Here is a 17,359-nt window from a genome sequence, read left to right as displayed (position 1 = left end):
TGAGAGAGCAAAGAGATAGACAGCAAAGAGACAGTGAGAGAGCAAAGAGACAGAGAGCAAAGAGAGACAGTGAGAGAGCAAAGATATAGACAGCAAAGAGAGACAGTGAGAGAGCAAAGAGACAGAGAGCAAAGAGCAGGAGAGACAGTGAGAGAGCAAAGAGACAGAGAGCAAAGAGCAGGAGAGACAGTGAGAGAGCAAAGTGAGGAAAAAAGAAAGAACAAAAAGAGAGAGTGGGCCAGAGAGCAAAATAAAGTGGGAGAGTGAGAGAGCAAAGAGAGAGACAGAGAGGGAAAGATGGCAAAGAGACAGGGCAAGAGAGCAAAGAGAGTGGGAGAGAGAGACAATGTGAGAGCAGGAAACAGAGAAAAATGAGAGACAGAGAGGGGGTGAGAGCAAAGAGAGTGCGAACAGGACAGCAAAGTGAGTAGAAGGGCGAGTCAGAGAGGGCGAGTGAGAGAAGGAGCCTGGAAGAGAGAGAAGAAAGAGAGACTGGGATAGCAATAGTGAGAAAAAGAGACAGCCAAAGAGAGATGAAGGAAGAGAGAAAAGATTTTAAAAAAGATTGAGAGAAAATGAGAGAGATAAAAAGCAAACAAGACTGTGAGAGGAGAGAACGAGATGGAGAGCGAGACAGACATTTAATGAGGCAAAAGGAGAGACAGTGCGAGAAAAGTGGGAGCGTGAGAGAGATGATGAAAGACAGAGAGGAGAAATAGAGAGCGTGAAAGACAGAGAGACTGGAATAAAGAGAGAGAAAAAGCCAGTAACAGAGACAGCGAGAGCAGAGAAAAAGAGAGACAGCGAGAGCAGAGAAAAAGAGAGACAGCGAGAGCAGAGAAAAAGAGAGACAGCGAGAGGAGAGAAAAAGAGAGACAGCGAGAGCAGAGAAAAAGAGAGACAGCGAGAGCAGAGAAAAAGAGAGACAGCGAGAGCAGAGAAAAAGAGAGACAGCGAGAGGAGAGAAAAGAGAGACAGCGAGAGGAGAGAAAAAGAGAGACAGCGAGAGGAGAGAAAAAGAGAGACAGCGAGAGGGGAGAAAAAGAGAGACAGCGAGAGGAGAGAAAAAGAGAGACAGCGAGAGGAGAGAAAAAGAGAGACAGCGAGAGGAGAGAAAAAGAGAGACAGCGAGAGGAGAGAAAAAGAGAGACAACGAGAGGAGAGAAAAAGAGAGACAGCGAGAGGAGAGAAAAAGAGAGTCAACGAGAGGAGAGAAAAAGAGAGACAGCGAGAGCAGAGAAAAAGAGAGACAGCGAGAGGAGAGAAAAAGAGAGACAGCGAGAGGAGAGAAAAGAGAGACAGCGAGAGGAGAGAAAAAGAGAGACAGCGAGAGGAGAGAAAAAGAGAGACAGCGAGAGGAGAGAAAAAGAGAGACAGCGAGAGGAGAGAAAAAGAGAGACAGCGAGAGCAGAGAAAAAGAGAGACAGCGAGAGGAGAGAAAAAGAGAGTCAACGAGAGGAGAGAAAAAGAGAGACAGCGAGAGGAGAGAAAAAGAGAGACAACGAGAGGAGAGAAAAAGAGAGACAGCGAGAGCAGAGAAAAAGAGAGACAGCGAGAGGAGAGAAAAAGAGAGACAGCGAGAGGAGAGAAAAAGAGAGACAGCGAGAGCAGAGAAAAAGAGAGACAGCGAGAGGAGAGAAAAAGAGAGACAACGAGAGGAGAGAAAAAGAGAGACAGCGAGAGGAGAGAAAAGAGAGTCAACGAGAGGAGAGAAAAAGAGAGACAGCGAGAGCAGAGAAAAAGAGAGACAGCGAGAGGAGAGAAAAAGAGAGACAGCGAGAGGAGAGAAAAAGAGAGACAGCGAGAGGAGAGAAAAAGAGAGACAGCGAGAGGAGAGAAAAAGAGAGACAGCGAGAGGAGAGAAAAAGAGAGACAGCGAGAGGAGAGAAAAAGAGAGACAGCGAGAGCAGAGAAAAAGAGAGACAGCGAGAGGAGAGAAAAGAGAGTCAACGAGAGGAGAGAAAAAGAGAGACAGCGAGAGGAGAGAAAAAGAGAGACAACGAGAGGAGAGAAAAGAGAGACAGCGAGAGGAGAGAAAAAGAGAGTCAACGAGAGGAGAGAAAAAGAGAGACAGCGAGACGAGAGAAAAAGAGAGACAGCGAGAGGAGAGAAAAAGAGAGACAGCGAGAGGAGAGAAAAAGAGAGACAGCGAGACGAGAGAAAAAGAGAGACAGCGAGAGGAGAGAAAAAGAGAGACAGCGAGAGGAGAGAAAAAGAGAGACAGCGAATGCAATGGAGGAACAGAAATATAAAGAACAACTGCAAGAGAAAGTGAGAAAAAGTGAGTGTGAGAAAGAGACAGCAAGAGAGGAGAGATAATCAAGGGAAATAGAATGAGGGAGGCACAAAAGTGACTGCAAGAGAAAGGACAAGAGTACGAGAGAAGAGAGACAGCGGCGGTTGAGAGGAGAGACAGCGGCGGGTGAGAGGAGAGACAGCGGCGGTTGAGAGGAGAGACAGCGGCGGGTGAGAGGAGAGACAGCGGCAGTTGAGAGGAGAGACAGCGGCGGTTGAGAGGAGAGACAGCAGCGGGTGAGAGGAGAGACAGCGGCGGTTGAGAGGAGAGACAGCGGCGGTTGAGAGGAGAGACAGCAGCGGGTGAGAGGAGAGACAGCGGCGGGTGAGAGGAGAGACAGCGGCGGTTGAGAGGAGAGACAGCAGCGGGTGAGAGGAGAGACAGCGGCGGTTGAGAGGAGAGACAGCGGCGGTTGAGAGGAGAGAGCTGCGGTTGAGAAGAGAGACAGCGGCGGTTGAGTGGAGAGACAGCGGCGGTAGAGTGGAGAGACAGCGGCGGTAGAGTGGAGAGACAGCGGCGGTAGAGTGGAGAGACAGCAGCGGGTGAGAGGAGAGACAGCGGCGGTTGAGAGGAGAGACAGCGGCGGTTGAGAGGAGAGAGCTGCGGTTGAGAAGAGAGACAGCGGCGGTTGAGAGGAGAGACAGCGGCGGTTGAGAGGAGAGACAGCGGCGGGTGAGAGGAGAGACAGCGGCGGGTGAGAGGAGAGACAGCGGCGGTTGAGAGGAGAGACAGCGGCGGTTGAGAGGAGAGACAGCAGCGGGTGAGAGGAGAGACAGCGGTGGTAAAGAGGGGAGACAGCGGCGGTTGAGAGGAGAGACAGCGGCGGGTGAGAGGAGAGACAGCGGCGGTTGAGAGGAGAGACAGCGGCGGTTGAGAGGAGAGACAGCAGCGGGTGAGAGGAGAGACAGCGGCGGTTGAGAGGAGAGACAGCGGCGGTTGAGAAGAGAGACAGCGGCGGGTGAGAGGAGAGACAGCGGCGGGTGAGAGGAGAGACAGCGGCGGGTGAGAGGAGAGACAGCGGCGGGTGAGAGGAGAGACAGCGGCGGGTGAGAGGAGAGACAGCGGCGGGTGAGAGGAGAGACAGCGGCGGGTGAGAGGAGAGACAGCGGCGGGTGAGAGGAGAGACAGCGGCGGGTGAGAAGAGAGCGTCCCCTCCCGGCATACGGCTGTTTAATTACATTTGCTAATTTCTGATAAATAAACCTCGGCGGCGCCTCATTTCACGCTGGCTGCACCGGCGCGGTTATCACGCGATTCAAATAGACATCTGTCCCCGCGCGCTCTCATTAACCCCTCTGTGACCACAGACAGCGCTCACAGCCCAGAGCCAGTGTCTGGGTGACAGGAGGCAGACCGGCCGATGTAGCAGAGCTGACAATACTGAGAGAATGCAGCAATGTAGAGGCAGCAGTCACACCGGGCCCCGGTGTCTGAGGGGCCACATAAATCAGAATCCAGCAGCCCGGCTCCTCCTCATCTCCATACTGGATGTCACCCAGCTTTCCCAGGTAAAGATCTTGATAGGGAACCTCTGAGTAGATCTGGTGGTGATGAAGATGGGAAGAGGCGGCGGATTTCTACGCACAGGGAACCGCTCCTGAATCCTGCGTCCGGCACCGAGATTTTATTTTTTTTTTCCTCTTTCTAATGAAAAATTCTGTCGTTTAACATCAGAAAATAAATTAATTTTTCTTCCAACTTTAGCGACTTCATCAAATAAATCTTCAGCCTCGTGATCAGTGAGAAATCGTGAGCCGCCGCGGACCCCAAGATCGCGCCCGGCCTGAGCACCTTATGCACATCGTGCACCTGTTTTAGCCATTTCCATCTGAGATCCGTTTTTTTCTGTTCTTCTGACGGATCAGAAGAATGGAGAATAAAGTGGTGATGTGAACGGCGCCGCGCTGCGTTATGCTTTTTAATCTAGAGCTGCATGCACAATTCTCACACTCCACTCACCTCCAGAGCTGTATTCAGATCCTGTATTCACAGCAAAGGCAGCACTCATCATTCCGAAGTCCCAGTCACATCCAGGACTGCATCCGCAATTCTTATCCTTTAGCTGCATTCACATTTTTTATACTTCAGTCACGTCCAGAGAGGCATTTCTCACACTCCAATCACCTCCAGAGCTGTATTCACAATTCTTATCCTTCCATCACATCCAGAGAGGCATTTCTCACACTCCAATCACCTCCAGAGCTGTATTCACAATTCTTATCCTTCCATCACATCCAGAGAGGCATTTCTCACACTCCAATCACCTCCAGAGCTGTATTCACAATTCTTATCCTTCCATCACATCCAGAGAGGCATTTCCAATTTGTAAGCTCCAATCACAGTAAAAGAAGCATTCAACATTCACATCCTATAGACCAGGGATCAGCAACCAGCTGTTCTGGAACTACAACTCCCAGAATCCTCCTTTCACTTTTTTAGGAAGTTACAAGAACAGATGAGCAAGTGTGCATGCTGGGAGTTGTAGTTTCACAGCAGCTGTAGTGCTGAATTATTCATGCCTGCGTTCACAGTTCTTATACTCTAGTTACATCCAAAGTACCAATGACAATTCTCATACTCCAGTCACACCCAGAGCTGGCAATTCTCATACAACTGGATCCAGAGCTGCATTCGAAATTCATATACTCTAGTCCCACCATGAGCGTTCAAATCAAGACATCAGAGCTGCATTTATAATTCTTATACTTCTTGCTTTCTGAGGTTTTTATTCTTTTACTATATACAACGCCTCAAAGCCAAACACTGAACCAGCAGGGGGTCCTGAGGATATACGTGACATCCCAGGGGCTGTTGTAATAGCCTGCAGAATTGTGAGCGCAGCTCTGGATGTGGTTGATGACCAGTACAAGGCAAGCAAAGCAAAGGAGTTACAAATCTGCTAAGAAACTGCAGCAGCCAAAACCCAATACAACGGGTTCATGTGAATATTACCTTAGAAAAATATTTCTTCTTGTCCTTGTTAAAGAAAACAAAAACACAGCCAAAAGACGCGATACAACCGCAAAGATGGCGTCATCACTATTCAGGCGGGACACAAGGAAAGGGTTAACAGATCTGCACTGAAATTATTTGCGTAGCCAGTTTGATACATTTTGATCCATTGTCTCCTATTATGATACTTTGTTCTTACACTGCACTCTCTTCAATAAACTTTATTCATAATGTTCCAGAGAACATAACCAGTAAAAAAAAAAGGAAACATTTCCAGCTCCAAAATATAAAAAATAAATAAATCAAGAACTAAGGAAATAACGGCTCTTGATATGAGGCGTCCGCGTTATCGGGGACTGTGTGAGGACAGATCTGGGGTTACTGGGTAATGGGGTGACATGAGGTTGATATATATATATATATACAGTTGTAAGAAAAAGTATGTGAACCCTTTGGAATGATCTGGATTTCTGCACAAATTGGTCATAAAATGTGATCTGATCTTCATCTCAGTCACAACAATAGACAATCACAGTCGGCTTAACTAATAACACACAAAGAGTTAAATGTTACCATGTTTCTATTGAACACACCATGTAACCATTCACAGTGCAGGTGGAAAAAGTATGTGAACCCTTGGATTTAATAACTGGTTGAACCTCCTTTGGCAGCAATAACTTCCACCAAACGTTCCCTGTAGTTGCAGATCAGACGTGCACAACGGTCAGGAGTAATTCTTGACCATTCCTCTTTACAGAACTGTTTCAGTTCAGCAATATTCTTGGGATGTCTGGTGTGAATCGCTTTCTTGAGGTCAGGCCACAGCATCTCCATCGGGTTCAGGTCAGGACTCTGACTGGGCCACTCCAGAAGGCGGATTTCCTTCTGTTTAAGCCATTCTGTTGTTGATTTACTTCTATGCTTTGGGTCGTTGTCCTGTTGCAGCACCCATCTTCTGTTGAGCTTCAGCTGGTGGACAGATGGCCTTAAGTTCTCCTGCAAAATGTCTTGATAAACTTGGGATTTATTTTTCCTTTGATGATAGCAATCCGTCCAGGCCCTGACGCAGCAAAGCAGCCCCACACCATGATGCCCCCACCCCCATACCTCACAGTTGGGAGGAGGTTTTGATGTTGGTGTGCTGCGCCTCTTTTTCTCCACATATAGTGTTGTGTGTTTCTTCCAAACAACTCCACTTTGGTTTCATCTGTCCACAGAATATTTTGCCAGTACTGCTGTGGAACATCCAGGTGCTCTTGTGCAAACTGTAAACGTGCCGCAATGTTTTTTTTGGACAGCAGTGGCTTCCTCTGTGGTATCCTCCCATGAAATCCATTCTTGTTTAGTGTTTTACGTATCGTAGATTCGCTAACAGGGATGTCAGCATATGCCAGAGACATTGTAAGTCTTTAGCTGACACTCTAGGATTCTTCTTCCCCTCATTGAGCAGTCTGCGCTGTGCTCTTGCAGTCATCTTTACAGGACGGCCGCTCCTAGGGAGAGTAGCAGCAGTGCTGAACGTCCTCCATTTATAGACAATCTGTCTTACCGTGGACTGATGAACAGCAAGGCTTTTGGAGATACTTTTATAACCCTTTCCAGCTTTATGCAAGTCAACAATTCTTAATCGTAGGTCTTCTGAGAGCTCTTTTGTGCGAGGCATCATTCACATCAGGCAATGCTTCTAGTGAAAAGCAAACCCAGAACTGGTGTGTGTTCTTTATAGGGCAGGGCAGCCGTAACCAACACCTCCAATCTCATCTCATTGACTGGACTCCAGTTGGCCGACACCTCACTCCAATTAGCTCTTGGAGATGTCATTAGTCTAGGGGTTCACATACTTTTTCCACCTGCACTGTGAATGTTTACATGGTGTGTTCAATAAAAACATGGTAACATTTAACTCTTTGTGTGTTATTAGGTTAAGCCGACTGTGATTGTCTATTGTTGTGACTTAGATGAAGATCAGATCACATTTTATGACCAATTTGTGCAGAAATCCTGATCATTCCAAAGGGTTCACATACTTTTTCTTGCAACTGTATATAGAAGTGAATGGAGCAGAGCGCGATACCAAGCACGGCCACTATACAATATACGGCTCTATGCTTGGTGAGCAGGCCTGGAAACAACTGTAACAAACCCTCAGCTGTGAGAAGCTTTCAGCCTCTGGACTTTGGTGAAAGGCGTTTTCCTAAGGAGGTGGTTACTCGTAGCCTCTGCCAGATTTGCGTGGACTGAAGGTATATATATGTGTGAGGGCCACTGCCATTGAGGGAAATGGAAACAATCCTGCCATAAAACCACCTCAATAAAAGTGTGTATAGTGGCTAAATAATACCGCCATACTGTGAACACATAACAGGTCATGGGTCAAAGATAAGGGGAAAATAAATGAGAGTAAGGGCAGTTTATTACATTGGATGACACCAGAAGAGGCAGCGCCCCTAGTGGTGATCATGAGTATCTCTTAGATCAGGGATGCTCAACCTCCGGCCCTCCAGCTGTTGTAAAACTACAACTCCCACCTTGCCCTGCTGTACGCCAATAGCTGTAGGATGTCCAGGAATGCTGGGAGTTGTAGTTTTGCAACAGCTGGAGGGCCGCAGGTTGAGCATGCCTGTCCTAGATTGTATCTACAAGGTAGCAATTTGCTTCCTCTATGATTCTCCGGTCACTTCCTGTAGCTCCCTGCCCCCGATATAACGGACACCGCCTATGCAGATGGCGAATACTTGGAGATTCCGCAAGCACGGAGATAGCTTGGCGTCTGGATGACAGAGAGCGACTGTTCACTGCGAGGACATTATCCAGGCAGGAATAATGTGCCGAATAATTGATGTGTCTGTAACTGAATCTTTCTCCACTTCTGATTAAATGAATATTTAAATTGCGTAATTATTCATTCTAATTGACTTTCGTGCCGACTAAAGTAGTTTCGCTTTCATTATTAATACTGTACGGCAAAAACAAAATGGCGCTGACAGTATTAGTCATTCATTAGTCGGCAAAGAGAGAGAATATGGATGAGGAGGCCCGACGTTGATGGATCCCCCCCCCATGGGCTGCAGCCGTGGCGTGCTCGGGGTTAATAAGTGACGATGAGGTCGGGGGAAGTGGCCGCTACTGGCGGTGAAGGTGTCGCTCCGATGGCTAGGCTCGTGCACGCGACCATACTACAGTCACTAAATATCCCAGAAAAAGGGGGGAACGGGGCACAAAACCCCAAAAACTCACACGTGTGCATGCGGGACGCGTGCCAAAATATCGGACTATTTGCCGCCAAATTTATGGCACGCAGGGGTTGATAAAAAGGGCGATAAAATTACCTCTGCTGCTCGTTGTCTAGGGGATGGAGGACGCCGGCCAGGCTGAGGAATCGTGCGCGGCCGGGTCCTTCCCGCCCCCTTGTTACCATGGAGATGAGGACGCCGGCCACGCTGAGGAATCGTGCGCGGCCGGGTCCTTCCCGCCTCCTTGTTACCATGGAGATGAGGACGCCGGCCGCGTCCTCGCTTCTCCTCACTAGCGGGATGCCGGCGGCGCTTCAGGGGAAGAGCGCGCCGCCGGCTCCCCGTTACAGGAAGTCTAATGCCTCCGTGGTGATCTCCTGATACTCTAGTAGGAGTCACACAGGTGGATTCTACAAAAGTTCATGTGGAGTTCCGCTTTAAATAAACCGCGGCATTTTTACGTTCCCCACAGATCCGTTTTGTGACCTTTTTTCCCCGCCCTGGTTTTGTGTTCAGCTTTTTCCAGGCTCTAGGACACGCTGCATCCACTACACAATGGACATCATGGATCTGGATACTTTATTGTGATCTAATGACCCCTGATCGAGCCCCATCGACCCCCCATAGGCAGCGTGATTACAGGAGGACTCCGCAGAGACGCTACAGAGATGAGCAACAATAGGGATCATTGATTTCCTTCCGCTTTGTGTTTTCACAGGATCATTCACTTTCATGACAGGAAATTGTGAGGACAACAAACCAGTCGATGAATTCAATCAGCGTATAATCCTACATCGGGGGGGAGACGGTATAGACCCCCCCCCCCCAATTACTGCAATCCACCACTATGGAGAGCGCGGCGGGGACTCGTCAGCTGATGATACAATTCACATACAAAGAATCTTTCCGGTTTATGTTTGTAACATTTCGATACATTGTAGATGTCATAAATAGAGAAGGAATGTACCAAGGTAATGTCTATGAGGGTGCTGGTCACATCTGGGTGCTGCGGCCTGAGGGGGCCCGGATGGTCACTCTGTCCTAATTGGGGGTCCAATTCCTCCACTGACGTATGATAGTTGGTTACAGATTTTGCATGTAAGTTTCGCCGTGTAGCGGGTAGGTGGACGCTGTGCTCCTCAGGACTCCCTCAGCCTCTTTATACAGCAGATTTATTGGGTATTAGATCCGTGAACGGCGGTTATTAACGGCTCTTCTCAGCCACATTATTGTTTTCTCTCTAATTAAAAGTCATTTGGCGAGGAGCGTAATGCGTCTCTCTTATTAGATTGAGGTCAACGCCATCACAACCACAAATCTTTGTTTAGTTCTCCGGGTCGCTCTTGCGGCACTAAGAGCTTTCCTGGGAGGCATCGGAGGTTCACAGGGCCGCTGATCGGGTCAGGCAGAGGCCTAAGGTAACGTCAGCTCCCGTGTAGGGTCGTTAATCCACCATTATCAATTTCCCGATTAAGATGATGACATATCAATGGCTGGTATCAGCATAGCACAGGGTGTGAAGAATTACGCAACAGGGGGTTCGGCAGTAAATTTCTAAACCTTACTTCCATACATCGTGGATCATCTTCCCTTCCCGAGCCCCTTACAATGTCCATTAACCCTCTAACTGCCACATGTGAGACAACTGTGGTGCAATGCAAGAATCCTGTCCGTTTTATCTCCGCCATTATCCCCTAGTTTACGACTTTCTAGGATGGGATTTCTCTGCCGCAGATGATAAAAACGGTCAATTGCCATTTATTGGTTCCGGACAGACGATCATCCCCTGATAGAGAGGAGTTGACAAATTCAAGAATCGCCTGGTTAATGACACCGCCACATTTAGGGCATGGGAGGGCAATTATACAAATATCTGCCCTCTATGGACACCAGGAATGGAATCATAGGAACAAGAATTAACAAACTGGACATTACGTGAATGCCCAGCATTGAGCTGTTTTTTTTATTTTATAAAGATTGTATTACAAGATGTTGCAGGGTAATCCAGATGGTAAAAGAATTATGCCAACAATAACTCCTAACTCAGAAGATGGATGCTGCTACTCAGAGAGCTGAGCACACTATGAGCAAGGCATCACTGGGAAAACAGGGAGTGGCTAGGCTAAACTAACTAGAAGCCTGAAAACAGGGGGGGGAGCATACCAATACACAATGCATGATACTGGAACAGAGCCCTCCCAGTCAGGTATTGGTAGATACCACTATATATATGCATACAATAGAATTGTATAAAATAACAATAGCTTGCAGATGCAAACAATGTCCATCTACCCGAAAATGAAACATGCAATGAACATTATTAAAATCAAAAAAAGGATAAGTCTTCAGTTCGGGCCATAGAGCTGGTACTGGAAACAGTCTTAGAAGATGTTGAGCATCTTTGGTAGAAGGGATCTCAACATGGAAGTTCTGCAGGCATGAGTAACTTCTGTAACAGGACGGAAGAAGGTCTTGATTACTCCACCTCTCGCGGTTCTTACTTCCACCTTATGAACCTTCCCATCCGAACTGGAAACGACTTTAGTAATAAGACCAGTAGGCCAGTCGAGACGATCGACTTGTTTGTCTCTTAACAGAACAAAATCTCCTTCCTTTAAATTAGGCCTTGGTTCTTGCCACCTTCTGCATTCTTACAAGAGGCAGAGGTACTCTCTTCTCCACCTTTTCCAGAACTGACTGGCGAGATGTTGTACCTGCTTCCAACGAAACTTATAAAGGTTGTGCTCTTTTATATGCTTGCTCTTCCCGGATTTTGGCCTTAGATCCTTGTCTAGTTTTTTGAAGGACTTCAAGGAGTTTCCAGCATTGTCAACATCGTGCAACAATGTCTCCTCCATTTACATCTGGAGATGGATGATCCGAGCCAGAATAACATTTCGCTTCCACCATTATCTTAGACGTTCTACTCCTTTTAGAAGAGGCTGTATGGCCTTCACCCGGACTATAGGTCCTACTTCTTTCAGTAGAAGCTGTTTGGCCTTCAACTTGACTATGGGTTCTACTTATTTTAGAGGCTGTATAGTCTTCTCCTTGACTATGGGCCTGGCATCTTTTGGTCGCCTTGTCAGGTTTCTCCTTGCTGAGGATCCTGGCGGAGTAAATCACCATGGGGTCATACTCCATGTCTGTGGAAGGTTTGGAATGATCAATGACGTATTTGTGGGACCTGGGTCCAGGAGCCGGGACTGTGGGAATATACTCCAGATACCGTCTCTTCCGTCCATCATGTCCTGCAGGGTCTAAATGTTCACGAATCGCACGTTTACAGCAGGCCCTATTGACTTTAATGGCAGGAGAACCTAAACAACCTTCAGGTCATATTTGCAGCCACCAAATACTTACTAGAAGTACACAAATAGTCCCACAACATGGACAGTGACATACCAGAGGGGGATCATTGGCAAAAATTCCAACACAAAATATGTATTTTAATCAGGGGCCATTTTTATGCGTCTTAAAGGAAAACTCTCAAAAATGTGCCCTGGTGGAGCATAGAAATTTTTTATTTTAGGCCATGGGAGTACAGGCCCCAAAAATTAGGCATTCACCTGACAGAAAATAACTTGTGATGATGTGGCTGGAGGTACATTAGGCGGTCACTGGCAAAATTTTGTGCCATGTGCCGGCGTCCTGGGTGCACCAGAAGTTACCGTGCATAGTGGATGGCTCGCTCCAGATACATTTGCAGTCTGCTTATTACCTCCTGTGCCCTGCGAGCTCTGCCTGCTTCTCCTCCTTCTCCTCCCTCTCTGCTGCTCCGTCTCTCCCTCTGAACTCCCCTCCTCTTCCTCACTTGTGGGCACCCATGTGACGTCCATCGACACGTCATCATTGTCACCTTCACCCCCACTGACATTTAAGGTCTCAGAGTAGGCAGCAACAGCGGGGACCTCCCTCTTTGGGCTGATCTGGGTACTGTCGTCAGACCGCTGGGTGGCGGCCGTTGCTACCTCCTCTTCCTCATCCGATGTCAAGAATGGCTGCGCATCGGTAAGGTCTGGGAATGGATGGGAAAATAATTTCTTTGACTCGAGTGGAGGTGGTGGTGGTGGTGGTATATTTGGGGGTGCACACAGCAGAGAGTGAGGAAGGTGCAGATAAAGAGGATGAGGAGGGTGCAGAAGCGGAAGGGTGAGGGAGCCACTCAACCAACTCTGGTTCGCCGTTTTTAAGTAATCGCACGCGCCTTCTCCAACTTTCCACTTGGGCTCCGGCCTGGTGCACCTGCCCGACCCCTACCACCACTGCAGAACAGCCTGCCTCTTACTCTGCCTGTCATTTTCAAAATGACCCTGTGCCTAAGTCCCTAGAGAAGAGCAGCATTTGTGGAAGCAGGTATATTGCAGGCCTCAATCAGTATTTTGTGGAAGCAGGTATATCAAACCCCTTAATCAGTATTTTGTGGAAGCAGGTATATTGAACCCCTGAATCAGTATTTTGTGAAAGCAGGTATATTGAACTCCTGAATCAGTATTTTGTGGAAGCAGGTATATCGCAGCCCTCAATCAGTATTTTGTGGAAGCAGGTATATCAAACCCCTTTAATCAGTATTTTGTGGAAGCAGATATATCACAGGCCTCAATCAATATTTGGTGGAAACAGGTATATCAAACCCCTCAATCAGTATTTTGTGGAAGCAGGAATATTGCAGGCCACAATCAATATGTGGTGGAAACAGGTATATCGAACCCCTTAATCAGTTTTTTTGTGGAAGCAGGCATATTGCAGCCCTCAATCAGTATTTTGTGGAAGCAGGTATATCAAACCCCTTAATCAATATTTTGTGGAAGCAGGTATATCGAACCCCTGAATCAGTATTTTGTGGAAGCAGGTATATCGCAGCCCTCAATCAGTATTTTGTGGAAGCAGGTATTTCGCAGCCCTCAATCAGTATTTTGTGGAAGCAAGTATATCAAACCCCTTAATTAGTATTTTGTGGAAGCAGATATATCACAGGCCTCAATCAGTATTTTGTGGAAGCAGGTATATCAAACCCCTTAGTAACATAGTACATAAGGCCGAAAAAAGACATTTGTCCATCCAGTTCGGCCTGTCATCCTGCAAGTTGATCCAGAGGAAGGCAAAAAAAACCTGTGAGGTAGAAGCCAATTTTCCTCACTTTAGGGGAATAAAAATTCCTTCCCGACTCCAATCAGGCAATCAGAATAAATCCCTGGATCAACGATCTCTTAATATGTATTTTGTGGAAGCAGGTATATCGCAGCCCTCAATCAGTATTTTGTGGAAGCAGGTATATCAAACACCTTAATCAGCATATTGTGGAAGCAGGTATATCACAGGCCTCAATCAATATTTGCTGGAAACAGGTATATCAAACCTCTTAATCAGTATTTGGTGGAAGCAGGTATATCAAACCCCTTAATCAGTAATTTGTGGAAGCAGGTATATCGCAGCCCTCAATCAATATTTGGTGGAAGCAGGTATATCAAACCTCTTAATCAGTATTTGGTGGAAGCAGGTATATCAAACCCCTTAATCAGTAATTTGTGGAAGCAGGTATATCGCACCCCTCAATCAATATTTGGTGAAAGCAGGTATATCGAACCCTGTAATCAGTATTTTGTGGAAGCAGGTATATCACACCCCTAAATAATTTTTTTTGCTGCAACAGTTATATCACACCACTCTGTTTATTTGGGGCAACAGGTATATCGCAGCCCTTAATCAGTATTTTGTGGAAACAGGTATATCACACCCGTTGCAATAGGTTGTTCCAATAGCATTTGTCCCTCTATATAGCTGCGGTATCGTAGCAGAACCGCACACAACTGCTGCACAATACAAATACACTATAACATACTTTCTAAGTCAGTATATAGCACCTATCGATAGCACACCTATACCAGTCCTTAAAAGGACTTTTGTGGCCGTATTAGCTAGAGTTTGGTGTCACTAACAGGCTGTCCCTGCTCCACACAGCAACCTCTCCCTACACTGGCAAAACACAGAATGTAAAATGGCTGCCAGATCGGGTTCTTTGATAGGGTGGGGGTATGTCCATGTGCTGAAACGTCTTAATTGGCTGTCCTGTTCCACCTGATGGATCTGTCATGGGTCAAAGTTCAGCGCAATGCAAAAGAATATGGTGCCAGCGGACATCGCCAAAGTTTTGCCGCAAAACGACTGCCTGGCGAACCGCAAGGCCATCTCTAGATGTAAACACTGGAGGTGCTCAGAATGAAGTTTCAGGGGCGGCCGAGTAACAGTCCTGACCAGAATCCCATTGAGATCCTGTGGGAAGACATTAAAGGGGGACGATCATGCTGGAAAAACTCCCAGTATGGCTGAATTCAGCACAGGCAGTGCAAAAAAGTCCTCCACAGCAACAGAAAAAACATCACTAGTCATCATTATCTCCAGCACGTTATTGTCAAGGGCGGCATCGCCAGCGATTAGAGGGGTGATTACGTTTTCTAATGGGTGATAGAGGTTTTAATAATATTTACCTTGAATTAATTAAAGGATCATCTGAGGATGGTGTCATAAAGGTATTTTGGGAGCATTTTTAAGCAGTATTGTATTTTGTGGTTAAGAAAAACCAACTCCATATGTTGCATAGAAGTCTACTTTTTTTCTTTGCAGTGGTGCATTTTCCACCCTTGAGGTGGGGTCAGTTTTATCAAGTCGCAGCTCCCTCTAGTGGTGACTGTATAATCTGTATGTAATGATCTCCCTCTAGTGGTGACTGTATAATCTGTATGTGCTGAGCTCCCTCTAGTGGTGACTGTATAATCTGTATGTAGTGAACTCCCTCTAGTGGTGGCTGTATAATCTGTATGTAGTAAGCTCCCTCTAGTGGTGACTGTATAATCTGTATGTAGTGAGCTCCCTCTAGTGGTGGCTGTATAATCTGTATGTAGTGAGCTCCCCCTAGTGGTGGCTGTATAATCTGTATGTGCTGAGCTCCCTCTAGTGGTGACTGTATAATCTGTATGCAGTGAACTCCCTCTAGTGGTGACTGTATAATCTGTATGCATTGAGCTCCCTCTAGTGGTGGCTGTATAATCTGTATGTGGTGCGCTCCCTCTAGTGGTGGCTGTATAATCTATATGTAGTGAGCTCCCTCTAGTGGTTGCTGTATAATCTGTAGTGAACTCCTCGTAGTGTGGCGGTATAATCTGCAGTACTGGCTCCTCTCGTGGTGGCGTTAATCTTTAGTAGTGAGCTACCTCTAGTGGTGACTGTATAATCTGTATGTATTGAACTCACCCTAGGGATAATGTGTGCTCTTTATTGCAGTGAGTCCCTCAAGTGGTGGCTGATTAATCTGTATGTAGTGAGCCCTCTAGTGGTGGCTGTATAATCAGTGTGTAGTGAGCTCCTATAGTTGTGACTTTAATTACCTCTAGTGGTGAGCTGTATATCTGTATGTAGTGAGCTCCCTCGTAGTGGTGGCTGTAATAATCTGTATGTAGTGAGCTCCCTCTAGTGGTGGCTGTAGTAATCTGTATTAGTGAGCTCCCTCTAGTGGTGGCTGTATAATCTTTATGTAGTGAGCTCCCTCTAGTGGGTGCTGTATAATCTGTATGTAGTGAGCTCCCTCTAGTGGGTGCTGTATAATCTGTATGTAGTGAGCTCCCTCTAGTGGTGGATGTATATCTGTATGTAGTGAGCTCCCTCTAGTGGTGGCTGGATAATCTGTATGTAGTGAGCTCCCTCTAGTGGTGCTGTATAATCTGTAATGGTCAGTGAGCTCCTCTAGTGTGGTGCTGTATAATCTGTATGTAGTGAGCTCCCTCTAGTGGTGGCTGTATAATCTGTATGTAGTGAGCTCCCTCTAGTGGATGGAATGTGTAATCTGTATGTAGTGAGCTCCCTCTAGGTGGTGGCTGTATATCTGTATGTAGTGAGCTCCCTCTAGTGGTGGCTGGTATAATCTGTAGTAGTGAGCTCCCTCATAGTGTGGCTGTATAATCTGTATGTGTAGATCCTTCTATGGATGGACTGTATAATCCGTGTGTAGTGAGATCCCTCTAGTGGTGGCTGTATAATCTGTATGTAGTGAGCTCCCTCTAGTGGTGGCTGTATAATCTGTTAGTAGTGAGCTCCCTCTAGTGGTGGCTGTATAATCTGTAGTAGTGAGCTCCCTCTAGTGGTGGCTGTATAATCTGTATGTAGTGAGCTCCTCTAGTGGTGGCTTGTATAATCTGTATGTAGTGAGCTCCCTCTAGTGGTGGCTGTATAATCTGTATGTAGTGAGCTCCCTCTAGTGGTGGCTGTATAATCTGTATGTAGTGAGCTCCCTCTAGTGGTGGCTGTATAATCTGTATGTAGTGAGCTTCCCTCTAGTGGTGGCTGTATAATCTGTATGTAGTGAGCTCCCTCTAGTGGTGGCTGTATAATCTGTATGTAGTGAGCTCCCTCTAGTGGTGGCTGTATAATCTGTATGTAGTGAGCTCCCTCTAGTGGTGGCTGTATAATCTGTATGTAGTGAGCTCCCTCTAGTGGATGGCTGTATAATCTGTATGTCAGTGAGCTCCCTCTAGTGGTGGCTGTATAATCTGTATGTAGTGAGCTCCCTCTAGTGGTGGCTGTATAATCTGTATGTAGTGAGCTCCCTCTAGTGGTGGCTGTATAATCTGTATGTAGTGAGATCCTTCTAGTAGTGACTGTATAATCTGTGTAGTGAGATCCCTCTAGTGGTGGCTGTATAATCTGTATGTAGTGAGCTCCCTCTAGTGGTGGCTGTATAATCGTATGTAGTGAGCTCCCTCTAGTGGTGGCTGTATAATCTGTATGTAGTGAGCTCCCTCTAGTGGTGGCTGTATAATCTGTATGTAGTGAGCTCCCTCTAGTGGTGGCTGTATAATCTGTGTGTAGTGAGCTCCCTCTAGTG

The 17,359-nt window shown here is 46.8% G+C and overlaps 1 protein-coding gene across 1 annotated transcript; it reads left to right on the top strand.

Annotated features, from left to right (window-relative positions):
- The first annotated feature begins 297 nt into the window (after nt 1-297).
- LOC122922299 (zinc finger CCCH domain-containing protein 13-like) lies at nt 298-9,526 on the top strand. The gene is made up of 5 exons (XM_044272862.1): nt 298-348; nt 703-990; nt 1,993-2,098; nt 9,200-9,289; nt 9,423-9,526. Exons 1-5 carry the CDS (start codon nt 298-300, stop codon nt 9,524-9,526), a joined length of 639 nt encoding a protein of 212 aa, XP_044128797.1.
- The last annotated feature ends 7,833 nt before the right edge of the window (nt 9,527-17,359 follow it).

This window comes from Bufo gargarizans, unplaced genomic scaffold, assembly GCF_014858855.1.
Source record: "Bufo gargarizans isolate SCDJY-AF-19 unplaced genomic scaffold, ASM1485885v1 fragScaff_scaffold_149_pilon, whole genome shotgun sequence".
Classification (NCBI taxonomy): Eukaryota; Metazoa; Chordata; class Amphibia; order Anura; family Bufonidae; genus Bufo; species Bufo gargarizans.
The sequence above is the reverse complement of the archived record's forward strand: the minus strand, read 5'-3'. Positions and strand labels throughout refer to the sequence as shown.